Source organism: Dendronephthya gigantea, unplaced genomic scaffold (assembly GCF_004324835.1).
Source record: "Dendronephthya gigantea isolate DGI-Jeju-01 unplaced genomic scaffold, DenGig_1.0 000079F, whole genome shotgun sequence".
NCBI classification, from domain to species: domain Eukaryota; kingdom Metazoa; phylum Cnidaria; class Anthozoa; order Malacalcyonacea; family Nephtheidae; genus Dendronephthya; species Dendronephthya gigantea.
Genome location: NW_021163089.1, coordinates 759,103 through 783,395, shown reverse-complemented (window position 1 = coordinate 783,395; position 24,293 = coordinate 759,103). Strand labels below are relative to the sequence as shown.

Below are 24,293 nucleotides of genomic sequence, written 5' to 3'. Positions count from 1 at the left end.
TGACGTGGCAAAGTTAAAGAACATGCACGAAACTCATCTGCGCATGTTCAGTGCCAAGTCAACAGTGCAAGATGGCGGCCAGTATTCGAACGAAACAAATTGGTAGGCAGCAGTTTTTGCACTTTTTTCTTCCACCAAATTTAACGATTTCCCGCATATGTTTGGCATTAATATAGGATAGTTTAGGCTATTAAAATATGCTCTTTACATTGCTCTAAGATGGTTTTGATATAATTTATCTGCAGTGTAAAGTAAAGAAACTTTGAAAATAATTTTTCTAAAATTTTATTGTATAGAGTGTCTGAAACGAATGATAAATTTGAATGATGTACCAAGAAAAACTGCCTCTAGTGAGCCTGTTTGGAAAGTACGGATCAATGTTGTACAAAAGAATATTTGTTCAGTATACTTAAATAAATTACCATAACGCTGATAGCATCATAGCAGTACATATATATCTTCTAAGGGCTTCCAAGAAGTCTGGAATTGAATATAAATAAGTTGATGTTTGTACCCTTGAGAAAAATATATATCAAACTGAGCTGGAGAGGCCTTGCTGACATAATTTTTTTGGTTTGGTTTATGATCGTTATGGCCAGGACATTATATCACCTCTGCTAACTGTGGCTGAATTGAGAGAACTTGGTGTTACCTTGCACTTGTGAGTGGTAACCAAATTGAATGTAATTTTGCTCATAAATCACTAAATACCTGCCTTTTCAATGAGATAATTTTTAATGGAAAGGCTTTCATAACAACTAGACTAGTTAGTTGCATTAAATTCATTCATAAAAGTTTTCCTCAATTTTTGTTGCAGATTACTTCATTCAGACAGGGATGCAATTCCTGATGTGCCTGCTGTATATTTTGTCCTTCCTACGGAGGAAAATATTAAAAGAATATGTCAGGTATATGGACAGCAGATGACAGTATACTGTATGCATGGTTGACTGGTTTTGCGTGTAACAGACTTTTTTTGCAGCATTACAAATTTACAAAGTAGTTAACCTCATCTTAGGATTGTCGAAATCAATGTTATGAGTCGTATTACTTGAATTTCATAACTGCAATCATGAGACGACAGTTAGAGGATTTGGCGACTGCGGTCTTACAAGGTGATTGTGTCAGCCAAGTGTCAAAGGTTTTTGATCAATACTTGAACTTCATATCATTGGAAGAGAATATGTTCACAACACGATACCAAGAACGAGACTCAATATCATATTATGGTGAGAGCATTTGATGAAATAGAAGATTATTGGAAATATATATAAATGTAGTGATCAATTTGATTACTAACTACTCAGAGTTCTTAAACACACTTTTTTCATTTCTTTAGCTTTAAACAGACCTGATGCTAAAGACACAGACATTGAAAATATCCGTGATACATTAGTGGACAGTTTATTCTCATTCTTAGTGACTCTAGGTATGACTTGAATGATGCAGTGTATTCAATATAGTTGCTTTTAAAAGACAGATGACTTCATGCTAACTTGTACAACAATATTAAATAATATTTTTTATCAGGCACAGTTCCTGTTATCCGTTGTCCCAGAGGAAATGCGGCTGAGATTGTAGCAGAGGTAATACTCTTTACAAGACAACTATTTTTTGCAATAATATTTTTCAGATGCAACTTATATTGTTCTCTTGTTCCAGGCTTTAGATAAAAAATTACGTGAGAATCTACGTGATGCTAGAAATAGCTTATTTGCTGGTGATATGAGCACCGGTCAATTTAGGTACAGTGCCACAAATTTCTGCGGAAATAATTCGGATTGCTTTGAAAATTCAAAGATTCTTGTTGAACCAAAAATTATACAACACTTCCACAATAAAAAATAATTTGAACTTTCTAGTTTTCAGCGACCTGTGTTAATCATATTGGATAGAAACATTGATCTTTGTACACCATTACATCACACCTGGACCTATCAAGCCTTGTGCCATGACGTTTTGGTAAGAACTGCTTGTCCCCTATACAGGTTTATCTTTTTTGTGAACGATGGTTGTACGAATCAACGTAGATAAGCAAGGATTAAGGGTAGAGTGTGAGGAATCTCTTTAGTATTCTAAATAGAATCTATTTAGTTTCTTGTATTCCTCTATCAATTCTCAGTCCAAAAAAATATTTCTTTTCCTCTCCCCAGGATCTTCATCTAAACCGTGTCGTGATAAAGGAAAGCTCGCCGGATAACGGACCCACGGAACACGGCCATCCACGACCCAAACCAGCGAAAACTAAATCATACGACCTCGGTTCAAATGATACTTTCTGGAATAACCATCGGGGAAGGTAAAAATGACAGCAGCGTTGTGTAGCCGTGCGTAACTTAAATCAGTGTATGGAAAACGTTTTCGTCGCGTTTTTTCAGATAGAAATTGAACGAACGATCTGTTCTAGTGTTTCAACGTGACCAGCTCCTTTTTCATATGATGCTTTATGCCTATTCTCAAAATTAACCAAATATTTTACGCTATTTTTATGCGGTATTCGAGAGAACTGGTGTATTATTTAACATGGTTTCGTTTAGTCCGTTTCCTAACGTCGCTGAATCAATACAGAAGGAGCTGGATGAATATAAGGAGTCCGAGGGAGAAGTCAAGCGATTGAAAAATATAATGGTAATCATCACTGAATAGAATTTGTCTATCCGTCCGTCTTATATACACAAGTTTTCGTCTGTCTTATACACACAAGTTTTCTAACATGAACCAATATTTTTAGGGCTTAGACGACAGTGATGAAGGAGCCATTAGCGATTTGATGAGCGACCATACTTCAAAACTAACGTCTGCTGTGAGGTATATTTTGATTAAATTTGAGGGAAAATTGAACGACAATCGTTCGTATGTTTGTGATGAAAATATATACGTAATTATAGGGCGAATATGAGATGCCTGACGATTATTACTCCAGCCTTAGTACATCAATGATGCCGTGTGTTTATTCTTCTTTGTATTTTAAAGCTCGTTACCAGAACTGCTGGAGAAGAAAAGAATAATCGACCAGCATACAAATATTGCAACCGCTCTACTTGATCAAATCAAGGTGAATATCTACGATCTTTATTTTCACCGTAATGCTTCGCTCTCCACAAAGTCACGGATGGTTTTTTGCTTGTTCTGTAGCAACGGCATCTTGACACGTATTTTGAATCAGAAGAGAAAATTATGAGCAATCAAAGATTGGTAAACACTAAACATATATACGAACAAATTTTCTTCGGTAAACTGAATGGATACTAAAATTTGTTCCTTTTCCTCCAGGATAAATCTGTTTTAGAGTTTATACAAGATCCAGAGGGTTTGTTGTGTTCTTTATTCACGGTGCATGCTTGATTCAACACTTTACATCTCGTAAACATGCAGTGATGCTCGCGTTTTTCTTTTTTCAGCTGGTACTCCTGAAGATAAATTAAGACTGTTTATGATATTTTATATTTCTGGACCAACAATGTCTGCTGTAAGTTAAAACCGAACATTTCAATTATTGAATGAGTTTTTATGAAACTTAATTGCTTCCGTAAAGGTGTCCATTTCTGGCTGCCAAGTGTACAAAACTCGTTTGATAAAACTCGTTTGATAAAACTCGTTTGATAAAACTCGCTTAGCTAAAGTTTTTGTTCACATTCAGGCTGAATTTGACCAGTACTCATCAGCATTACAAGACGCTGGGTCTGACCTCAATGCTTTGAATTACATCAAGAAATGGAAGTAAGTACTCGCACTTTTGAGAAAACATTAATATCTATAGACGTTTACAATTTCCCGTGTATTTTATATTTTACCAGGGCTTTTACAAAAATGACCTCCGGGCCAGTTCAGTCGGGTGGCGGTGGACAAAATACGTACAGGTGTGTTTCTGTATTGTATTTTATATTCACTTAACGTTGTCGTTACCCAAGGAAGTTCATCATTCTGGCTACATCAAGTGTGTTATCAGATGAGTGAACCCTAAGCGCGTTTTTATAGTTGATATTTTTATTCCAAAAATGCAAGTTTTAAATTTTATATTCAAGCGCTATGTTCTCAAAAATTATTGGTACGAGCTCTCAGTTTGTGATGGAGGGTGTGAAGAACTTGGTTGTTGGAAATAAGGTACCCATCGAGAGATATCGTGACCATTACCTTGAGATATATTTTGTAATCTTTTACCTCAGTCCATTTCCATGGTGTCATTTCATTTAGAACTTGCCAGTTACAAGAATCGTTGACTCTGTCATGGAGGTCAAGTCAACTGCAGTGGGTATTCTATTTTGTGTTGTATCAACCATATCTCGTCCTTTTGTAATTTTGAAAACCCTTTTTTTTAGGATATTGATGACTACAAATATTTTGATCCAAAAATGCTCCGCTCCACTGACAGGTTTGTTCAAGAATTATCAAGATTTCCTACTTCATGTTTGCACGAATTTTATGAAATTTTTAATATTATTGCAGCTCTTCCATACCACGAAACAAGACGCCGTTTCAAGAGGTACACAAATTATATGCAAGTACATACAACTACTAAGGAATTAATGGACCATAGCTCGAAACGGCCATTCTCTTTTGTTTTAAATAGGCTATCGTCTTTATTGTTGGTGGAGGGAATTACATTGAATATCAGAATTTGGTCGACTATGCCATGGTAGAAATACAACTTTATCAAACAGTTCATCGATGTTTTGGTTAAATAAAGTTTAACACAAATTTCTCCCTTTTTGCTGTCATTTGATAAAGCGTAATCCTTCAAACCCTAAAACGATCGTTTATGGAGCCAGTGAGATCTTCAACGCCGCACAGTTTGTAAAACAGGTAAAGAAAAAACAATAGTTTTGAATTAGGAAAAAAATGTCTAGTACTTTGTGATTCTCTTTTTTTTGTTTTCTAGTTGGACCATCTAGGACGGGATCCTCAATCTTAGTTGTATTTCTAAACACTCTGTGTCACAATGGTTTGGAAATATAATTCCAAACGTTTAGAAGAATAATTTCAAGCTTTTTCGGCTAAATTCACTAGGACTAGGTAAGGTAGCTCAACGATTAAGTTCTGTCGCGAGGAAGAACTAAAGGTGAAAACTAAAGGTGAAAACGTAATATGGGCGGTTGGTTTAAGTTCATTGTGGGTTTGTGAAGCTATATGTATATATATAGGATATATATATATATATATATATATATATATATATATATATATATATATATATATATATACTATATAATGCCTACATTGCCTGAACACGCGAGTCGCCATTGGGCTGCCTATGGTGAAGCTTTAAATGTCAAATTGTAAATATGCTAAATTAATATAGAGTATAACAACTGCCTATTGTGACAAAACACTTCTCGACCGAAGGGGCTTTTGCCAGGAGAGTTAGTATGATACTAACTCTCTCCATACTACGTAACTCTCCTGACGAAGGCCCTCAGGTCGAAACGTCGAGAAGTGTTTTGACAGTTTTGTCTATTTTAGGCAGTTGTAAAACCACATTTGATGCTAAGTTATTTGAAGACGCTGCCACGCTGCTCCCTGGTTATAAATTAATATAGAGTAAAGGTTTCAATCTCCAACAAATCACTCAACTACACCGATTTTGCATAAGACATCGATCTATCCATAATATTAATATATATCTACACCGCGCTTATCTGGAGGGGGAGTGGGAATGGCCTAAGACTAAAAGGAGGATAAAAGTTGGTATACAAAAGGGTGACAACGAACAGTCGCTGATGTCAAAAATATTTTTATTATTTCAATTCTTAATTACATATTGTTACACAATACACAATATATGAGATATTTATTCGTATATCAATGTTATCTTCCATTAAACTTTAAAGTGTTTTTCTTCCTTGTCAATACATTTACTGTAATTTTTCGATTTCTTTATCTTCGATCGCTGGCGTTGCATTATAGACGCGCATGCGTGATAACGTTTGTGGCGATGTGAAACCGGAAAGAAGTGAAGTCAGAACAATCTCAAATATTTTCAAGTTTCAACTTTGTTCTCAAGGACAAATATAGCTCCTTTTGATCCGTTTCAGCATGGCGTTCTTCGATATACCATTGCAGAACCCCTATCGGTGAGTAAATTAGCTTTTTGCATCCCTTTTTGTCTTTAAAACTACAGGATATGTTAAAATTTTTAAACACTGGCTGGAGGTCGCTTGGTTGTTTGCAAGGTCAAGTTGGTTTTGTGTTTACATGGACAGGGATCGAACAAACTACGTGGGATTTATATGAAAGAAGAACAGTGTATTTAAAATAATGTCTTTAGAAACAATAGATTCGCTCTTTAATTCGTAAGTACAACAGTTATGTTTGTCTCTCTAACTTTATAGGAGTTTTAGAACTAGTTGGTAGCTATTGGTAGGTTTAATGAATACATTTTATGTTCATAGTGCTGCTCTCTGATGACACGATTGCTCTTATATAACCTATTCTTGGTCTTTAGTTTTTATGATGAGTCTCCTTCTTTCGCTGATACTATTGACGAAATGTTTGACATGACATTTCCACCAGTTCGTTACCGTAATCCTCGATACATGGGTTACCAAGGAAACCAGTCAAGCACACAGCAGAGGCAACTGCAAAGATCTAGATCTCAAGACAGCAACAAGCTGCTGATTGCCCAACTTGATGTCAGCCATTACAAACCGGAGGAAGTTAGTTGCAAGGTTGAAAATGGCAAAGTACTGGTCTCAGGGAAACATTATGCCGAAAATGAGTATGGTTATGATGCGTCTGAATTCCATAGAAGCTATAGCCTACCTGAAGATACAGACCCATTGTCAGTGAAGTCGAGAATCTCCCAAGATGGGGTGCTGCAAATTGAAGCCATGAAAAAGTGTAAGTTGCTGTCCCGAGATCCGGCCTTAGGTGTAGATGAAACTGATGATACCAAATTGTCGTTGAAGTTCAACCTTGCTGGCTACAAACCAGAAGAGGTTAATGTCCGTGTAAAAGGCAAAGAGCTTATGGTTTCCGCAGAGCATAAGATGGAAGAGGAAGGTCACTTCACACATCGACAGTTCAGACGTCGCATTTCATTGCCTACAGAGGTGGATGTGAATTCATTGATATCAAGGTTTGGGAAAGATGGTGTTCTAAGTATTGAGGCTAATAAGAAGCCACCACCAGCTCTTGAAGAGAAGAAAATTGAAATCCAACAAGATGCACAAGCCAAGAATGAGTAGCTTTTGCCATTCATAATTGCATTGTTCATTTTTGAACTGCTTTGCTAAATCAAAGATCAATGATTGTTATAGGCATCGATGCTTGATGCAACGTTTCTCTGATGCTTCCAGATTACTAATTGCATTTTATCATTTAAGAAGCAAGTGATACTATATGTTACCAAACTAGTTAATATTTTGACATAATCATGTAAATTGACTGCTATTGCTGTCTTTAAAACAAAAGAACAAAGTCTGTTCTGCTTGCTATAGCTTTAATTGTATTCCAGGAAACTATACAATAATAATATATGCATCACAAGGTGAATTTATTCTCCATATTTACTAATACAACATGATGTCGTCAAAGTTGAATTCTTGGATAAACTATGTCTCAGTTTTCAACATGTCTTGCTTTTAGATTGCAGTTTTCGTCTCAGCTGTTTCATTTAACCATTAACAACTCTACATACTCCACTGCCAGGTTATGCAAAGCAGTTAATTATCGCTGTTTGATGTCACATCAAGAACATAATCCCCAGCCAATATATTTCATAACATTACGCCTCGGTTGGTTCACCTTCAACCATACCTTGCTTTCGTTTTTGTTCATATTCATTCAACATTCCTACAGCTTCCCTCACTTTCTGTCTCTTTCTATAACGCTGGTACGAACATATTTCCCTAGAGTCGCCGAGAATGTTGTGAAAGAAAATTTGACACCAACGCATTGAGCAATTCATTGAATAATCTAAATTATATTCACTGTATATAAATATAGTTACCATGAAGTAAAAGACAAAACAGCGAATGTCCCAACCGCATAGTCGCAGGCTTTACGTACTATTTCTATAAAAGGAAGTGTTTAAAGATTGAATAAGATAAAACAAGTCGATTCTTATAGCGAGTTTAGAGATCCTTACTTGTTTTAATAAAAACTGCAGATCCTATTACCAATCCAGACGAAATACCAAATAACAGAGATTCTCTGGCACATGGAATTTTTTGGATATCCCAGCTCCATTTTCCCTGTGAGGTCCGGTAATTTAAAAAACATATAAATACTCAGTCCTACAGTGAATTTCTAAAATATTCTTACCGATTCCGGCGATTCGCTCCCATCATCCGCCATGTTTGTTTATTTTTCGCGTGTACTTTATGTAACACTTAATAAGAATGGGACGAATCGCGTTCATTGTCGAGGTCGAGGAAAGCGCAACATACTACTTTCAGATTTTAATTAAATTATCCAACCCAATTACTGTTAATGAAATTTTAATGCTCGAAATTTCTAAGTGCAAATAATTAAGTAACAATAATAACATGTTTTGACATTCAATTTTCACTGAGAATAAAATTACAACTATTCTCTCGTTAATTAACTAGTACGTGAAATGAAAGATGTATAATATTTTACAATAATATTTAATTTAATAGATTATATATCGTGTGTAATAAATAGCCTTAAATTTGAACAATGAAAAGCGAACGTATGTTTAAAAAATGAAAAATTAAATAGTGTATAAGTAATATAGTGTGGAATGCGGACTGCGCAGTGCTTCAGAATGACAGAAAAAAGGTCCATTTTGTTTCATCTCCAAGCCTATTTGTATTCGGTCCAGGACGCTATCATTTTGGTGTTTCCACCCTCGATCTTGAGTAATCCCTCGGGTGAAGCTAAGAAAGACATTTAACAAAATTTATTTTAAGGAATTTGAATAGCATTAGTCTAGGAAAAGTAGGTTATTAGGACACGGTATTTTTGCTATAGTATGATAGTGTTTGGTATGTTAAGGTGTAGAGTTGGATAGTTATGGAATGATAGGGTGTGGGATTGTACATAACGTAGTATGATATGATATAAGTAGTCTATAATTGTGTTTTTAATTATATGATACATCAAAGTACATAATTATCTTACCAACATAAGTTATCGTCCCAACAGTTACTGACGTGCCAGTGAGCTGGTACAAGGGATTACCGTGTACTGGATACATGGGAATCACTATTGGTAAAACACATGCTGATTTCACAGCGTTCCAGTCCGCTTCAGTAATCACTCGGACAGATTGAGCCGATAAAACTTCCATGTAGAATGGCGTGTCCTCTGACGTCACACCCATGGCGTAATTCTTGCCCGTGCTTGAGTCGTGTCCAATCATGTTCACGATACTTGAATGCATTGCTGAAAGGCGGATGAAACTCGGGTGAGCCGCAGTGAGCTACAACACTGTTGCGGAAACATTGTTTTTATTTTATTTACTTACGTTTCCATTTTAATCCATCATCCTCGCTGATGTAACAGTTTGGTTTTGCTTTCATTCTAAATCATTAAAGCAGATTTTGCTGAAAATTTGCTGAAGTTTACTCGTTTATTTTGTTAGAATTCTCGTTTAGTTGTTTGCTAAATTATTATAGAATATTGCGGAACAAAAATTATTTTACTAGTGTCGTATAAGTAATGCAAAAAACCTGATAAAAATGACTAAATCAACTTATTCAACTGACCTATCTGGATGGACATTGCATAAAATCAATACAGCACTTGCTGCAATGAATCCTCGCTGGTGAACTTCGTCTAAAACAAATATTTTTTATTAGTTTGATCCATACTTTGCCGCATTAAAGATTTGTCAGGGGCAGTGAATGTGAATTATTCCGGAATCCGGATCTAAAATCTATGCATCTTGTTTTTTGAATCCTGTTTGGTCCAGGTTTAGGCATTTCCTGGGAACAAGCAATGCCTTTATTATCATGGAACGGAGATCCAGTTTTTACTGGCATTGAGAAAGAGAGAAAACGTTTAATAGCAATGCAGTCAGTCAGACCAGCACTCCGCCAGCCTTATTGAGATATCCATTGATATCGAACCTTACTTTGAGCCAACATCTACGAAAAATTCCAGTCTCAAAGTTTTGAACAAACTTTGACTCGGAGGAAGGGCGGGGAGGGGCTGTAAAATAGCCTGGACACTTACACGGCTTAGTCGCAGTATTATCTTCGCAACCATATAACTTTACTTTCATTCCAATGCCAAGAGGACTGTGCTTCACTACGTGAATCCGTAAAAACCAAACGTTCAAAGGTTTCGGAAATAAAACAAGCGCTTTGTGCAACCCGTCTGTGTTTGCTTTGAACTCCTGCACAGAAATATAAGATACTGTAAAGTCTATAATAATGGATGTTAGGGATCAAAACAGATCGAATAGTAAGACCTTATAGGTCGTGTTATGCTGCTCATTTTCTGTGTATATAATGTTTAGCCGGAAACTCTTGAATGTTCATTGTGGGTTGTTCTGTAGGGAAAATAGGCAAATAGCAGCAATGTATAGACCTGAATGGTATTGTCATTTATTTCTGTTTCGTTCTATCGGTTTTGCGAAGCAATATATCTGGGCATATTACGCCCTAATTAGGCACACCACAGACCACTCTTAGTTCCCGATCGAAGATTTTTACCTTTTTCTTCCCTATGTGTGTGACGTACTTCCAATGAACACCATTTTGACTGTATGAAACATGATAGCTCCTAACAAACACTTTCCACGGGACATGTCCTTTAGTTACAATCATTCGCACGGTAGTCTTTTTATCAAAACTATATTGAATATACTCATCAGCTAGTCGAGCGCCTGTGACATCTTTCCAAGCTAGCCAGATAGCTCCGGACTTGGAAGCACTTGTGGAAATATAGGTCGCTGAACAGCATGGTAGATATGCTGAGTTCACTTCTACGCTTGAACCGGTGTTAAGCGGTTCCTCACAGGTGTCTATTTTAAGAAATGGTAAATCCTTGAATGTCTCGCATCAAGTTTGTATTTTCTTATAATAGTTACGAGGAAAGCATCAATGACGTACCTTCTTGCGAGTACATTTTGAATGGCAATTGTAGTTCGTCTTTTTTTTCTACTGTTTGCAACTCGCTACAGGAACCACCAGCTAGAGCTGTCTCGTACTGAAAACTCCCGTAAATGTTACCATAAACAAACTTTCCTTTCTCGGAACCTGCATACGTCATTGTGACAATAATTCTCGCCTTTTGGCCAACTTTAAACGGTTCTGAAAACTAAAGAAAAGACAAAGGAAGAAATGATGAAAATGACCAGGTTTACTTGCATTTCAAAAAAGTTTTTACCGTGATTGTAATTCCGTTTGTTGTTGATAATTGAAAACTTGGCGATGGTCCATCAGCTTTAGCTTCTGGTGTGGTCAGCGTGGATGGAGTTGATAGTGTGATGGTCAATGAGGAAGCTGATCCTTTCGAATTGGGCAAGTGATAAATATCAATATTAAATTTAAACGTTCTGCAAAAGATAAAAAGCCATATTATGATGATAATTGGGTGATCTACTTCATAAGATGATTAAATTCTCATGCAGGCAAAACAAATAATGGTAATCCTCAGTCTCGTTTGGAATGAAGTAAAATAAAAAAACAATGAAAGAAAAGCCCAATACTTTATCAATGGTGTAAGGCTGGGTGGAATTTTCAGAGACACTCCAACATTTGCTGGTCCACTTCGCAATTCCGCTTTTACTGACTTTCCAACAACCCAGACTGCATCGTTAAGATAGTGCATACCAAAATACAACCAAAATACTGCGCCTGTCTTGATACTAGAATGTTCTGCAAAATATTCAAATTAAAACTGTATTATAATTTGTATGCCGTGTTGTCCTATATACTGTGTTACTGTGTTGTTTTCAGTGCTTTGTTGTGTGTTGTGTTTGGTGTTGTGTAACTGTGTTGTTTTTTGGCGTTGTGTTGTGCTGTATTACTGTGTTGTGTTTGGTTTTGTGTAGCTGTGTAACTGTGTTGTTTTTTAGTGTTATGTTGTGCTGTATTACTGTGTTGTGTTTTGTTTTGTGTAGCTGTGTAACTGTGTTGTTTTTTAGTGTTATGTTGTGCTGTATTACTGTGTTGTGTTTGGTTTTGTGTAGCTGTGTAACTGTGTTGTTTTTTGGCGTTGTGTTGTGCTGTATTACTGTGTTGTGTTTGGTTTTGTGTAGCTGTGTAACTGTGTTGTTTTTTGGTGTTGTGTTGTAACTGTCAAGTGTCAACATCATTAGAAGCCTACCCAACATGCGTGCCTGCACTTGAACTACCAAGTCATCTCCGGGTTTTGATGAACCTGAGTTGCGAGTTACATTTCCAAAATCAATTGAGGCTTGGCTTTGAGATTCAAAACTGTTACTATCTTTATTGGCATAAGTAAACTGTTCCATGCCTGCGTGAAGATTTTTCCCTTTACCAATAACTTCAATCTTTTCTACATTTAGAATCGGAGTTTGAGAGAACGGCAGACTGACATGAAAGGACAGTGGAGTGGTTTCTGACACGATGATATGGGCATTATATGTAATTATATCTCCTGGGGCCGCTGTAACTGTCGTAGAACCGACTGGCTTGAGAGTGAATGTAAATCCGTAAGCCTAAAAAATATTTTTATCGCCGATAAGACGCGATGAAGTCGAGAGAATATCCCATGGACATACATGTTTAGAAATTTCACTGCGTCACAGAATTCTTTTTTAATCAACATCATTTAAACCATTTAAAACAACGTATTTCTTACCTTAAGCGGCACGAATGCCAACAGTAGTAGTAGAAAAGACGTTTGTTTCAGCTGCATTTTTTCTTTGCGCGAAAAGAGACGGAAGTAAAGTAATTCTTTCCTCGTTTTCTTTAAACTAAGCCATTAAACGTATTCTGGTGTTTTCTGCTAATGGGCGAGTTCACCGTATTCAGAGCTATTTCTTTCATTAACTATAAACATTGAAATCGTTGCTATGATGTGGTTTCAATTTTAAACCACAATTTTCACCCGAAATCGCAATAGGATGTAAACAGTTTTTTATATGGAAATTGTTGAACATTATAGATACTGCTCATTGACGGATTAGGACGCATATAAATTGCCCTTGAGCTCTGTTGCATCCAGGTTTGTTGAAAGCACTTTGAGTTTTAGAAAAGCGGTTAGTAAATCAAGAATAACCTCAAGAATAATACAACGTCTTTCGTTCATTAATATTCGTGACCTGCTAAATTGTGGTCATCGCAATTTGTGTGTCCCACTTCTGCAGGTACCCAGGTTTTACCATTTAAGGACATCCATATTAGTTACTGCAGGTGAATCTAATCCTAATCCTAAACCAATCCTAACCATAATCCAGTTGCTCGTATGGCCAAATCCAATCCCATTAATTAATAGGAATCTTACATAAAGTTTTTCCCAAAAGCTACAATATGGCGGCGAAAAATGAAGGTGAAGATGATTTTAAGGAGAGTTCACTCAGTTCAGAGCTGAATGAGACAACGAAAATGAACGAAATGTTTTGCAGGATAATCAACAAGGGTGATGTAAACGTAAAGAGCCAACAACGCTCAGAAACGGATCTTACTAATGAGCAAAAAATGAAAATACTAAAAGATATTTTTGAACAAAATCCGCGTACATTTCTCGCACGATTTGGAAAGTGGATTTCACTCGAAGATCTTCGTTGCTTCTGCGCTGCTTCTGGCAGTGAAATGGAATATGCTGTGAGAATTTTAGAGAGAAGTTTAAAAACAAAAGCCTCAGGTGTCTGTGTCAAAAATAGACGATATGAAGCCTTGCAAAGATTGGAAAGGGATGGCAGTTATTTTAGGTATTTATCACCACCATATTAGTTCATTTAGTTGCCTGTAAAATGATGATAAGGTTTGCATTGAAATGCATGTCATGGTTGATTTGGGATTTAATTCACCTGTTCTTTCAGTGAAATTGAAATGCAGCAAAGATGTCCACTCCTGTATGAACAATACATTGGACAGTACTTGACAGATGAAGAAAAACTTGAACTGGATGAGAAACAGATGAATGATGAAGTGAAAATGTCATCATTTATATTTCAACAGATTGATCGTGATTGGTTGAGGGAGAAGGAGATGGAAGAACGAGAGATGGAGGAATGCGTGGAGGAGGAGGAAGAAGATGATGATGATGAGGATTGTGAGAGGATAGATAGGCCGAATAAGGAGGGACAAGTTATGGATAGTATGGGACAGAGTGGAGATAAAAATGGACAAGGTAAGGATGCTGTGGTGATAGGAATTATGAGGGTCAAGATGGGATATATAGGGATAGTGGATGTTTTGCATCAAAATAGAAATTATTCATTAAAATCATCCACTAACCCTCTATAACCCATCTTCACCCTCAATTTCTGAATAGATATATTAAAGTAAGGTAGCCTTGATCCAAACTTGGTCTTTTTACTTGCTGAAAGAGAAGCAGCAAAGTTAAGATCCTTTTTGTAAACTTTGTTTAGAAATGACAGACGTAAGTCAAGAAGATAAAATTAAACTTAGAGAGGAATTTGTAAACATCATGCGGCAGCGTTTCTTGGAAGGTGACGATGAGGAATTTGATTATGCAACTGTGGACACAAATGATGAATATGATAATCTTGAAATATTAGGTCAGGATGAGCAGGATAAGTATTTTGACGAGGAAAAACCAGAGATGATCAGTAACAATGTGGTTTGTGAAGAAGAAAAAATGTTGACTGATAGCGAAGAGGAGGATTACTTAAGTGACAAAATTTTAGAAAAATGCTGTGCCTCAGGAAGAAGGTGACAAATCCCTATCATTAGGATGAAAAAACATAAAAGTTTTCAATCCACTCATTAGTAGAATATGATACAGAAATCTGCTTTATTTCTTTAAAATGATCATATTTACAGGTTTTTATGCAAAAGGTAATACATTCAAAAGCTTTTTTATTCTGATAAAAACTAAGGTTAATTATGAGTTATCAATTCTGCATTGTACCACTGTTTGACCCACACTAACACACAATAAATCACCATTTTGACTGAAATTCTACAATTATGGAAGAAAATGTACTTGTAACATAACACAAACTATGAAATATTGATTTCAAGAGCAACTTACAGTTGATATTATTACGACGTTGGTCAGGATTAAACATATACGAGTTCATATTATCTTGTTCCTCTGGTTCAGGAGTCAACCAATCTTTAGGAAGACAATTATACAACCAGGGAAGTTTAGAACCAACATTTGCTATTCTGTTTATCCAGGCTGGGATATCTTTGCCACATAGTAACTAGGAAAATGTAAATTGTTTCAAAAATTAGATTTTATTGGTGTGTCAAGAGATTTTAAGTTTTAGCAATTACCTGTGAAAACTCTGATGAAAAATGATTGCAATTCCTAGAAAGATATTAACTGATAATTAAATAACATATGGACTATACAGTTGGGGTTTAATAATTATACTGTGTTCAAATATATTACCTTGTAACTAAGTGATAAGATAATCCTGTAAAATGTACTCCTAAATCTTGAATTATTGTGGTAATATCTTCATCTGTTAAGTCTGTTTTTCCTAGATATATAGACTCCCTGAAGAATAAATACACCATAGTGATTTCAGGGGAGGGAATAATCTCTGGCATTCCATGGTAATCAATAATGAACACAGCAATCCTTATTACCTAAATTTAAAAGATTCACCCATAAACGAGCAACCTTTTGGCTCAAGTTCAACCAGTCCGGAGGAGGTCAACTCATGACCAATGAATGCAAATTCTGAAAAAAAAATGAAAATGAAATTGTCATTTAGAAACATTGTATTATGTTCACGATGCATCATATATTTCACAGGTAGCTGTGTCAATACCTCTACCATGTACTTCAACTGCTGAATGGTAGACTCCAACACCCAGTTTTGATGTATAGTCATTCGTCCAATGCTATAATTAAATGTTTTTAAATATTGATGAAATATATTCAAGGAAGCTTGATTAAAGGTAATGATGAATAAAAACTGAAAATATTTTGAGATGCTTGATACTGATAACTTAAATTCATAAAGATATACCTACCATATCATAGACATTAAGATAGACAGGAAATGAAGCCATATCTGTCTATTGCATAGGAGCAATAATCGAACTTTGATTTATAATATATGATCCGCCGAACGATATAAATTGTAATTGTAGTATTGAAATTGATTTATTATTTACAAATACATATCAGGATTTTCGCTGTTATCGCCTCAAATTTCGAGTCATTTTATAAATATTTAGCTTCTCTCCATTTCCGCGGCAAGTGATTTTAGCGCATTATCTACCTCAACAGGAATCTTGAAGGTTTACAAAGGGTTTGATGAAGTTTTTCATGTAGTTTTGAAACAAAGTAACGCACCAAATATTGTCTGTTTACTTCCTGTGACGTCTCATTTCATTTGAATTCGTGTAGTGTCGTGCGTGGACGCCTGCGTGGACGTGGTCCACGTGGACATCACGCGTGTAAATATCATATCAGGAATATCCTTGATAGGGCCCTATATATATATATATCACTGAATATATCTGCAAATAACTTTTATTAGTCAAATATAATCTACTTGGAATTAATTTCTTCTTTTACATAAACGTATTTTTGTACATTATCTACTACAAAGGCAACCTCCTGCAATCGCAAAAGATCGTTATTATTCAAAGATATTACCCATTAATAAACTGCTCATAACAAAATATAAAATATATTAAAAAGTATCTAACAAATTTCCTATGATATAATAAATAAAGCAATGCAAGTATGCAACAATAACTCATAAATCATAGTTCAAGAACCAAACATCAGTTTCTTGACAGAACTAAAAAATAAGAAAAAAATAGTCATTTGGATAAAATATGCCATTTATCGTGATAATCTTTCAGGGGCCAGTTGTATAAAAAACTAGTTAACTTTTAACTGAAGTTAAGGACAGAATTAGCCAATCAGAGTTGTATATTTCTGAGTTAACTAGGATTTAAAAAACGTAGCTTATGCTATAGCGGGGCTTTGCTATGGAATAGCTTTCCTGAAGAAATGCGTAATTTAACCCTCTTTCCTCAATTTAAGAAAGCTACAAATGATTATTTTACTAATATATATAACGACTTTCTCACGGCAATTTTGTAAACCAGTTATATTTTTTAACTGAATATTCCTCCGTGTTTAAATAAATTGTTTGCATTGTATTGTATTGCAGTGTCGCATTTGCCATTTTCCGGCGAATATGACCATGGTCGTATTTGCCATTTTCCGGCGAATATGACCATGGTCGTATTTGCCATTTTCCGGCGAATATGACCATGGTCGTATTTGCCATTCTAGTACTTTAGAAATAATCAATTTAAATAAAATTTACCAAAACCACGAACGAACTATCTAAAATAACTATGCAAAATGTAGTTAAATAGTTTTATACAACGGACCCCAGAAAAAGGAAATCAATACCTCAAGACTTTATGAAAACTACGAGATTCTTCGTAAGGGCAGTCGCAGATAGCTAGGATGTTAAAAAGATTTAATTTCATACATTTTGAATGAAACGAAGACAAGCATCTAAGATATGAGGCCCAGTCACGCGACACTCGATGATCAATCACCACTTACCAGATTCATCGTCAGCAGGAGTTGCCAATTCTTGAAATCGCAGATGTTCGCGAAGGTCTTGTTCTTGTACATCATGACGGTTTGCGTCTAAATATTCGGTGACTGAAAGAAAACTTTTATTTAAAACTAAAGGGTTTTTTATTATTTTATCATTGCTGTTTCGGTGGTCAGTTGCGTCAGATGACTCAGATGATCCTCAACAGGAATACCATCAATCCGTATCAAGGTTACCTGAAAATTTCTTTGGTTCTGCCTGAAATTGAAACGAAAGGGAACTGCGTGTTAAAAAGACTTAATTTTCGAAGCTTACGATAAGATTTCTTTTTCCTCCGTACCTCATCTGGCTCATCACTCTTATTTCCTGCAGGACCAGCTACGCTCGAAGCTGGTATAAGTGTAATAGTCTTACATCGCTTCCTTGTTTCCAGTGGAACGTCGTCTTCGTTCAGTCTAGTTGACTAAATTTAGAACTGCTCGTTTTAGTATTCATGGCCATTATTATAGTTCAATTTGTTGAATAAGGTTGACAAAAATAGCTTTGTGGGTAAAAATAATAACGTCTACTTCACATACAGAGAAACTAAGAAATCTAATTTTTCAATCTGATTTCAATGTGAAATACAGTTGAGTAATATTGACCTGATTATCGTCACCTTCTGATTCATCGTGAGCTAGAAAAAACAAGTACACATTCACTAAACCAAGAGCTACAAAACCAGGAAACAGACAGGGTTTCCCCGCCATTCTTTGCCCGACACACGACTGAGCATCACTTCCGACTTTCGAGCGTATTCAAGAGGGCTGAAATCCTCAATGTATTAAATTCAGCTCTAAATTGATAGTGTTTGCAGCCGTTTTTTGATGAAAACATAAATGAAAACGCTTGCAAACGCTATCGCGTGTTGTACGTGTACATGCAAATAGCCTTAGCCCTTAGAATGGAATTTTTGTGGGAAGAAATTTTATGGTAAAAGATTTTGCAACTGGATGGTAGCTAGCTCACATCTCTTTACAGGATGGTCGCACATTTTTGCTGGTTCGAAGACATTGGCTTCGTTCGACTGCTGTATTTCGGCTTTTGGTTCAACTTTTTTAATGTTAGAACTGTCTTTGAGGGTTTCATCTTCACTGTCCGTGATTGCATCTTGACCATCTTTGCAGTGAGGAGAGACTGGGTGATGTAGCATAGGTTTCTTTTCCGGTGGTAATGCCGTTGATTCGATGTAGAGATAATATTCATATGGGTATGGTTTGAGAAGAATGTCATCTCTGTAAAACTGTATTTTGTGAACCATTTTCCATGGTTTTTTATCTTGAAAATTTCCATTTAAGTCAAAATACTGGATGTAATTTTTCAATAAGCACCGATGTAAATTGCACTGATATAAATAGTATTTAAATACGTACACCTACCCAATAACTGAAAATGTGTCAAATGCACTGTTAGTATGCTACCTTCTGTCTACTGTCATGCAGACTATTTTAATATCAAGGATTCTAGTTCCATTGTTAACAGTGGACTGAGTGGAGTACTGGGACAATAAGGATCAGTATTGTGATATTATGATGATAAACAAGGATACAAGGGTAAACTGTTAGATTGCTTGATTTCATGGGAAGTAGTTCTTCATTTTCGTTAGTAAACAATAACATAAGTATTTCCTAGAAGAGAGAATTAACAGCACACATTAGTTTGTGAAAATGAGCCTGCATCAGAAAGGAACATTTAATAGGCCTTTAAAAAAACGAAAAAAAATGAGATATCTTTCCCAAAACTCACTTCAATCTCTTCTTGGCATTCGGGGTTCGAGTAAAATTCTTCATAACTACACAAAAAAGATTGGTAAAAATACAACACAAAAAGTCAAAAACGAGACCATATATAGCATTGGGCGGAACGTGTAAAACAATTCAAAACTATTTTTATCTAGAATATAAACAAACGCACCTCTTTTCATCTCTAGTTGGATGCTTGATCAAAAGGAGTTTAATTTTGTATATCACATTATGAACAGTAACCAGACGTGAATCAGTTTTTGGCAGTGCAAATTTTTTCAGTAACATCACGAAAAGTTTTGATTTTAGCGTTTCCTGTGTACAGAAACGACTAAGTTTAATCACTCTCTTGCATGTACATCTCAATCTTTGTTAATTTTACATTTTAAACCATTGTTTTTTTAATCTTTTAAAGTCTTTTTTCGTATTTTTGTACCTTTCGAGCGAGTAAACGCCATACGATTTTGTCCCTACCAATACCCGGCATTTTCTCCCCTCGTGAGATTTTTTTTCAAGAAAACGCATTCTGTTTTAAAACGTCTATAAAGTATTTCTGCCTTTTGTGACTGAACATGATTTTGTTTCAATTAGAGCCGTTCATTTATTGATTGTATTAAAAATTTTAACAAAAAGATTTTTTAATAGTGATTAAATGGTTAATAAATCTCAAGGTTCCTTGAGGTACTTTTCTCGTATGAGATTTCCAACATTCAAAATGGAGGATTTTATTTGTGCTATAAAAACATTATGTGCGGATAAAAACAACCAACAGTTATCGGAATTGCTAAACAAGAACACTGAACAATTGCTGCAAAATTCTACGAACATTGACCAAGTTGTTGGGGCGTTAGATCCTGAACAGCATGCGTTAGCTTTCATTTCTTTGCTGTAGGTTTTAACAACTTTATTTCTGATTTCGTTTTTTATTTTCCCTAGCTAGTATCGTCCACCTATTCGTAACTTATCGTCTTTGCTGCAGATCGTTGAAAGTTACATTTCCTAATCCTGGCGACTTTGAGCTACTTTACATGCAAATACAGCAGTGTGTTAACATGTGTCCATCAGAACATATTCAACTGCTTAAGAGTCAATGTAAGTTCGGCTTGTTTCTGCTGCAGTTCTCCTCTCTTTTATCACTAAATGTGAATGCATATCCATATCCCTTGCTTTTTAATGTAGTTTGCCAACTATGCCACCACTTAACGTCACAACTTGTTGAAAGAAAGCAGGTAGAAATGTCACAACTTATGTGTATCAATTTTGTCATTTGTCTTCGTTTATTCATAGTAGTTGTACATAGAGTGTGGATGTCTTTTGCAATAATTATTCCTGGGTTGAAGCTTCTTTATTGTGTTTCATTTAGCCTTTAAAAGGGATAAAAATTCTTGCTACTGCTATCACAAAACTACAAGCATCTTTGTTGCAACTTACATCAATCCATGCTGACCTCATGCAGGTGAGTAACAATTAAGTAACTAGCAAGGAATGGGGAATGCAGAAACCATATATAAGCAACAGAAGGGAACAATTTGTAGTTAAAGACAGGCTGTGTACAGTAGTTTAAGATTTCTTAGCAATAACTGATCATTCCATTTCTTTTTATGAAACAGCTTTGTCTGGTTGCCAAATGTTTCAAACCTGCATTGCCTTTCCTTGAAGTGAACCTTTCGGAGATTTTAAAAGAGGTAAAAGGTTACCGTGCATTTTTAATGATTGCATGGGTCTATATATGTACTTTACATTAACTGGATGCACTTATTACAGGATCCTCAAAATGATGCAAAGTATTTCTTACTTTATTACTACTATGGTGGTATGATATATACGGCACTAAAGAATTTTGGTAGAGCCTTGTTCTTTTATGAAGTGGTAAGTATCAGGAAGGAAGAGATTAGGGGGTTTGAGATTGGGTTGGCAAGTAATGCCTCTGGAATAGACCTTTCTCAAAATGATGTTCAATGTGGAAAGCGTGATATATTTCACAAAGTTTGATTGGCTGGTTAGCTTTGCCAATCAAAATTCATGAAACATAGGGCTTTTTGCATGAGACGTCACTATAGGAATGGTCTATTCCGCAAGGCAACTATACCAAACCCCACCTCTTAGAGCAAACTAAACCAATGACTGTGTTAACATATTGTTCTTCGTTCAGGCCATCACCACACCAGCAAGTGACATTAGTTATATCATGCTATCAGCTTATAAAAAATTTGTGTTGGTCTCCCTCTTGGAACATGCAAAGGTAAAATTTTATCACCAGGATGATATATGAAGATTTCTGTACCTACTACCTGGCACTGTAATTTACTCAATGCTGCTATAAGAATATTTCCCCTTCTGTCTAGATTATCAGTCTCCCAAAGTATACATCACATGTTGTAATGAAATATCTCAAGGTAAATGGTAAAATTATGGAAGTAATGTAGTTTGTCTTATGAAAATAAGATGACGCTCATGATTCAAGCTTCTTCTCTGCAATGGCAATCAGGCAATGTTATCTTTCTAGCCTCTTAGTTCTCCATATCACGAACTAGCGGAGGCATACGCATCACGGAATCCATCATCAGTCAATGCTGTTGTTGCCAAGCATGTCGATCATTTCACGACGGTTCGTAGATCAAATTTTCGTATAAAGTTGTCCTTTAGTAATATCAAATCTTGACTAAAAAAGTGTTTTTTCCCAGGACACTAATATGGGCCTTGTTAAGCAGGCTATGACGTCACTATATCGGGTTACTATCAAAAGGCTTACAAAGGTATGTCTGTCTTGTGAGTTGGCAGTTAAAGAATTTTGAATTACTACAATTTCTTGTTGTTTTTAGACATTTCTAACGCTCTCTCTAAACGACATGACAAACCGTGTTGGTCTCAACGATACGGAAGAGGCCGAACGCTATGTTTTACAAATGGTATTTTTTTAAGATTTTTATATGGGATCCCCGGTGGGGATGAGAATCTCCGGTATTGAGCTGTGAATCTCTCGTAGGGGGCTGAATCCCCGATTCGTAGAGCTCTGAGTCCCAGGTTGAACTCTCAAAGTAGGATTCTAAACAAAAGGTAGAATTCTGAGCTCCAGGTATGAAAGCTGTGAATCTGCGGTAGGGGTACGACTTCCTCGTTTCTAGAGCTCAGTACCTTAGATGGGACTCTAAACCTTCAATCTAGACCTCCAGGCGAGCGCTGACTCCGCCCTAGAACTCTGAACCTCTTTTATTTCAGATCGAAGATGGTGAGATTTATGCTTCAATCAATCAACGAGATGGTATGGTGTCATTTCACAGTAACCCAGAGAAATATAATGATCCTCGGATGCTGAAACGACTCGACGATCAGGTTAATATCTGCCTTGAAATTTGATTGCTCCCTCTTAACCTAACGGGATGTCAGTTGATAATCGTTAATTCTCATTATCTATTGTTCGACGCGACCAAAATGCGACGTATAACCAAGGCATTAAAAAGATAACACACGCGAGCTCTCGCTTGACAATTCTCGTAGTCATCTGACGCGGCTTCACATTCAACGTCAACTAAAATACTTATTTTGAGTTTAGATCCGTGCATATCAAACTCTGGACAACAAACTTCGTGCTATGGACAACACGTTAGCGCTTAATCCTCAGTATATTAAAAAGGTGAAGTCTTTTTTTCATGAACTCTTTATATAAAAATCTCGTGTATCGTATCTTGTGCTGAAACTCTGACAGTTCATAGTCTTTATTGCAGACAAGTGGTGTAAGCAGCGGTTTTGACGACGAAGGATTAGGAAAAATGAAAGATGATGGGATGCTATGATTGGACGTGGTAAAACGTGAACAGCCAATCAGGTGAAAGCGCGCGAAACTCGAATAGACGAATGACTATGAAGTTGACTGCATGACATTAGGAGGATATAGAACTGCAATAAACTGCGGTGTTTCGGTTATAACTCACCTATTTACCCTACGTAGATAAAGATTTTCTGCTTGAGAGGATGTATAAGCATATAGAGCAAATGGTTGTAATCGCTTTCAAGTGAAAGGTTTTGGGGTAATTGAGATGGAAACGAAGACAGTGTATTGTAATTGTGATATGCTACTATGGCTTATCACAAAGAGGTTAGTCATCTTTGCTTACTCACAGCCTTTTTACGAGTGTTCTAAGAACGCAGGCAAAATCATAAACCACAGTTACATGCAAGGTTTGTTCGCCGGACTTAATATCTAAGATGTTATCACCAATGGGACCAGAGTTGACTGTAGCGCTTGCATCTCCATATTCATCAGAAAATTTCCCATCTTTCAAGTCATCGAAGTACAAGCGATGTTCCTCTGTGTCTGATGTGACTCATGCAGAATCACAAAATTGCTAGAACCACGAACTGTTGATATCATGCACCTGCTGTGGCCCAGTGCTCTGACTCAATATGTTTGAAGCTCGGCCAAGCAAACAATGAGAAAATAAGTACGGTCATGCAGGGTGAGCCTTCGACACAAGCTAACTTAATAGCTTTGCATGGTGTATGGCTGTTGGGGAGGATACAATATTGCCTATGATTTATTGTGTATATATATAGTGTTTGAATGATTTCCTGTGTGTTGTAGTGTTTTTTTTATATTTGAACATACGAAATGTGGTTATCCATTCCACCTGTTTATTATTTCAGAGTATTTGTGAGTATTGTATGCATCTGTTTAATAGCTATTATTAATTATTCAAACTAGTCACGTCGCTAAAAATCTCGCCGTAACCTGGTCGTATATTTGACAACGTAATAAAAGAACCTTTCCATTACGACGAGTTGTATTCATGCGTGATTTTGAATCTCCGTTGTTCTCTATATCTGCATGTCGTACTGTTTTATTTAAGCGCGCTCTGATATTAACCGGGGACCTGCTGGGACCTATCACGTGTGCCATT

The 24,293-nt window shown here is 36.1% G+C and overlaps 7 protein-coding genes across 10 annotated transcripts; 4 read left to right on the top strand and 3 right to left on the bottom strand.

The window, feature by feature from the left end:
- The first annotated feature begins 37 nt into the window (after positions 1-37).
- On the top strand, positions 38-5,802 carry LOC114532388 (sec1 family domain-containing protein 1-like). The gene is made up of 25 exons (XM_028553878.1): positions 38-102; positions 297-369; positions 575-661; positions 818-908; positions 1,019-1,229; positions 1,340-1,429; positions 1,531-1,586; positions 1,663-1,745; positions 1,863-1,962; positions 2,154-2,299; positions 2,538-2,628; positions 2,732-2,808; positions 2,974-3,055; positions 3,136-3,195; positions 3,274-3,310; positions 3,402-3,469; positions 3,641-3,720; positions 3,798-3,860; positions 4,026-4,104; positions 4,195-4,248; positions 4,320-4,372; positions 4,447-4,483; positions 4,571-4,636; positions 4,729-4,803; positions 4,880-5,802. The coding sequence occupies exons 1-25, from the start codon at positions 72-74 to the stop codon at positions 4,910-4,912; spliced, it is 1,923 nt and encodes a 640-aa protein (XP_028409679.1). The 5' UTR covers positions 38-71; the 3' UTR covers positions 4,913-5,802.
- A 137-nt stretch (positions 5,803-5,939) lies between these two features.
- Positions 5,940-7,451, top strand: LOC114532411 (alpha-crystallin B chain-like). 2 transcript variants are annotated; one of them, XM_028553907.1, is made up of 2 exons: positions 5,940-6,071; positions 6,443-7,448. In XM_028553907.1, exons 1-2 carry the CDS (start codon positions 6,034-6,036, stop codon positions 7,182-7,184), a joined length of 780 nt encoding a protein of 259 aa, XP_028409708.1. In that variant the 5' UTR covers positions 5,940-6,033; the 3' UTR covers positions 7,185-7,448. The 2 variants fall into 2 exon arrangements, with proteins under 2 accessions (XP_028409708.1, XP_028409709.1); XM_028553908.1 differs by lacking the exon at positions 5,940-6,071 and adding an exon at positions 6,083-6,290 and having other exon boundaries at positions 6,443-7,451.
- Positions 7,442-8,300, bottom strand: LOC114532413 (cytochrome c oxidase assembly protein COX20, mitochondrial-like). Of its 2 annotated transcripts, none has more exons than XM_028553910.1 (4): positions 8,263-8,297; positions 8,087-8,201; positions 7,949-8,012; positions 7,442-7,847 (listed from the first exon to the last, which is right to left on the bottom strand). In XM_028553910.1, exons 1-4 carry the CDS (start codon positions 8,293-8,295, stop codon positions 7,724-7,726), a joined length of 336 nt encoding a protein of 111 aa, XP_028409711.1. In that variant the 5' UTR covers positions 8,296-8,297; the 3' UTR covers positions 7,442-7,723. The 2 variants fall into 2 exon arrangements, with proteins under 2 accessions (XP_028409711.1, XP_028409713.1); XM_028553912.1 differs by having other exon boundaries at positions 7,444-7,847; positions 8,087-8,192; positions 8,263-8,300.
- A 149-nt stretch (positions 8,301-8,449) lies between these two features.
- Positions 8,450-12,889, bottom strand: LOC114532409. Its single transcript, XM_028553904.1, has 11 exons — positions 12,739-12,889; positions 12,241-12,595; positions 11,621-11,789; positions 11,299-11,467; positions 11,022-11,229; positions 10,623-10,933; positions 10,141-10,303; positions 9,672-9,741; positions 9,431-9,486; positions 9,085-9,348; positions 8,450-8,840 (listed from the first exon to the last, which is right to left on the bottom strand). The coding sequence occupies exons 1-11, from the start codon at positions 12,793-12,795 to the stop codon at positions 8,767-8,769; spliced, it is 1,896 nt and encodes a 631-aa protein (XP_028409705.1). The 5' UTR covers positions 12,796-12,889; the 3' UTR covers positions 8,450-8,766.
- Positions 12,890-13,420: 531 nt separating this feature from the next.
- Positions 13,421-14,847, top strand: LOC114532410 (coiled-coil domain-containing protein 97-like). Of its 2 annotated transcripts, none has more exons than XM_028553905.1 (3): positions 13,421-13,810; positions 13,922-14,232; positions 14,474-14,847. In XM_028553905.1, the coding sequence occupies exons 1-3, from the start codon at positions 13,485-13,487 to the stop codon at positions 14,779-14,781; spliced, it is 945 nt and encodes a 314-aa protein (XP_028409706.1). In that variant the 5' UTR covers positions 13,421-13,484; the 3' UTR covers positions 14,782-14,847. The 2 variants fall into 2 exon arrangements, with proteins under 2 accessions (XP_028409706.1, XP_028409707.1); XM_028553906.1 differs by having other exon boundaries at positions 13,730-13,810; positions 14,061-14,232.
- Positions 14,848-14,936: 89 nt separating this feature from the next.
- On the bottom strand, positions 14,937-16,393 carry LOC114532412 (deubiquitinase DESI2-like). The gene is made up of 7 exons (XM_028553909.1): positions 16,056-16,393; positions 15,851-15,923; positions 15,666-15,759; positions 15,466-15,573; positions 15,348-15,381; positions 15,100-15,274; positions 14,937-15,027 (listed from the first exon to the last, which is right to left on the bottom strand). Coding segments are annotated over exons 1-7 (525 nt in total). The 5' UTR covers positions 16,095-16,393; the 3' UTR covers positions 14,937-15,025.
- A 3,716-nt stretch (positions 16,394-20,109) lies between these two features.
- On the top strand, positions 20,110-24,028 carry LOC114532403 (COP9 signalosome complex subunit 3-like). The gene is made up of 14 exons (XM_028553896.1): positions 20,110-20,283; positions 20,375-20,487; positions 20,575-20,624; positions 20,759-20,851; positions 21,006-21,080; positions 21,160-21,264; positions 21,548-21,637; positions 21,741-21,791; positions 21,902-22,003; positions 22,080-22,151; positions 22,218-22,304; positions 22,615-22,728; positions 22,949-23,029; positions 23,121-24,028. The coding sequence occupies exons 1-14, from the start codon at positions 20,111-20,113 to the stop codon at positions 23,187-23,189; spliced, it is 1,275 nt and encodes a 424-aa protein (XP_028409697.1). The 5' UTR covers position 20,110; the 3' UTR covers positions 23,190-24,028.
- Positions 24,029-24,293: the final 265 nt, after the last annotated feature.

Bases quoted from the DNA above. Each gene is read 5' to 3' on its own strand.
- LOC114532388 (XM_028553878.1), top strand. From the start codon at position 72: ATGGCGGCCAGTATTCGAACGAAACAAATTG. The intron at 1,746-1,862 runs GTACAGTGCCAC...TGAACTTTCTAG, and splicing joins ATGAGCACCGGTCAATTTAG to TTTTCAGCGACCTGTGTTAA. The intron at 2,809-2,973 runs GTATATTTTGAT...TGTATTTTAAAG, and splicing joins AAACTAACGTCTGCTGTGAG to CTCGTTACCAGAACTGCTGG.
- LOC114532411 (XM_028553907.1), top strand. From the start codon at position 6,034: ATGGCGTTCTTCGATATACCATTGCAGAACCCCTATCG. The intron at 6,072-6,442 runs GTGAGTAAATTA...CTTGGTCTTTAG, and splicing joins CCATTGCAGAACCCCTATCG to TTTTTATGATGAGTCTCCTT.
- LOC114532413 (XM_028553910.1), bottom strand. From the start codon at position 8,295: ATGGCGGATGATGGGAGCGAATCGCCGGAATCG. The intron at 8,202-8,262 runs GTAAGAATATTT...TTAAATTACCGG, and splicing joins GGAGCGAATCGCCGGAATCG to ACCTCACAGGGAAAATGGAG. The intron at 8,013-8,086 runs GTAAGGATCTCT...TTCCTTTTATAG, and splicing joins TGCAGTTTTTATTAAAACAA to AAATAGTACGTAAAGCCTGC.
- LOC114532409 (XM_028553904.1), bottom strand. From the start codon at position 12,795: ATGCAGCTGAAACAAACGTCTTTTCTACTACTACTGTTGGCATTCGTG. The intron at 10,934-11,021 runs GTACGTCATTGA...TTCTTAAAATAG, and splicing joins CAAAATGTACTCGCAAGAAG to ACACCTGTGAGGAACCGCTT. The intron at 8,841-9,084 runs GTAAGATAATTA...TGTCTTTCTTAG, and splicing joins TGGGACGATAACTTATGTTG to CTTCACCCGAGGGATTACTC.
- LOC114532410 (XM_028553905.1), top strand. From the start codon at position 13,485: ATGAACGAAATGTTTTGCAGGATAATCAACAAGGGTGATGTAAACGTA. The intron at 13,811-13,921 runs GTATTTATCACC...CTGTTCTTTCAG, and splicing joins AGGGATGGCAGTTATTTTAG to TGAAATTGAAATGCAGCAAA. The intron at 14,233-14,473 runs GTAAGGATGCTG...AACTTTGTTTAG, and splicing joins TGGAGATAAAAATGGACAAG to AAATGACAGACGTAAGTCAA.
- LOC114532412 (XM_028553909.1), bottom strand. From the start codon at position 16,094: ATGGCTTCATTTCCTGTCTATCTTAATGTCTATGATATG. The intron at 15,760-15,850 runs GTATTGACACAG...TTTTTTTTTCAG, and splicing joins AGTTGAAGTACATGGTAGAG to AATTTGCATTCATTGGTCAT. The intron at 15,275-15,347 runs GTAATTGCTAAA...ACATTTTCCTAG, and splicing joins TTTCATCAGAGTTTTCACAG to TTACTATGTGGCAAAGATAT.
- LOC114532403 (XM_028553896.1), top strand. From the start codon at position 20,111: ATGGAGGATTTTATTTGTGCTATAAAAACATTATGTGCGGATAAAAAC. The intron at 20,284-20,374 runs GTAGGTTTTAAC...TCTTTGCTGCAG, and splicing joins TTAGCTTTCATTTCTTTGCT to ATCGTTGAAAGTTACATTTC. The intron at 22,152-22,217 runs GTATGTCTGTCT...TGTTGTTTTTAG, and splicing joins CTATCAAAAGGCTTACAAAG to ACATTTCTAACGCTCTCTCT.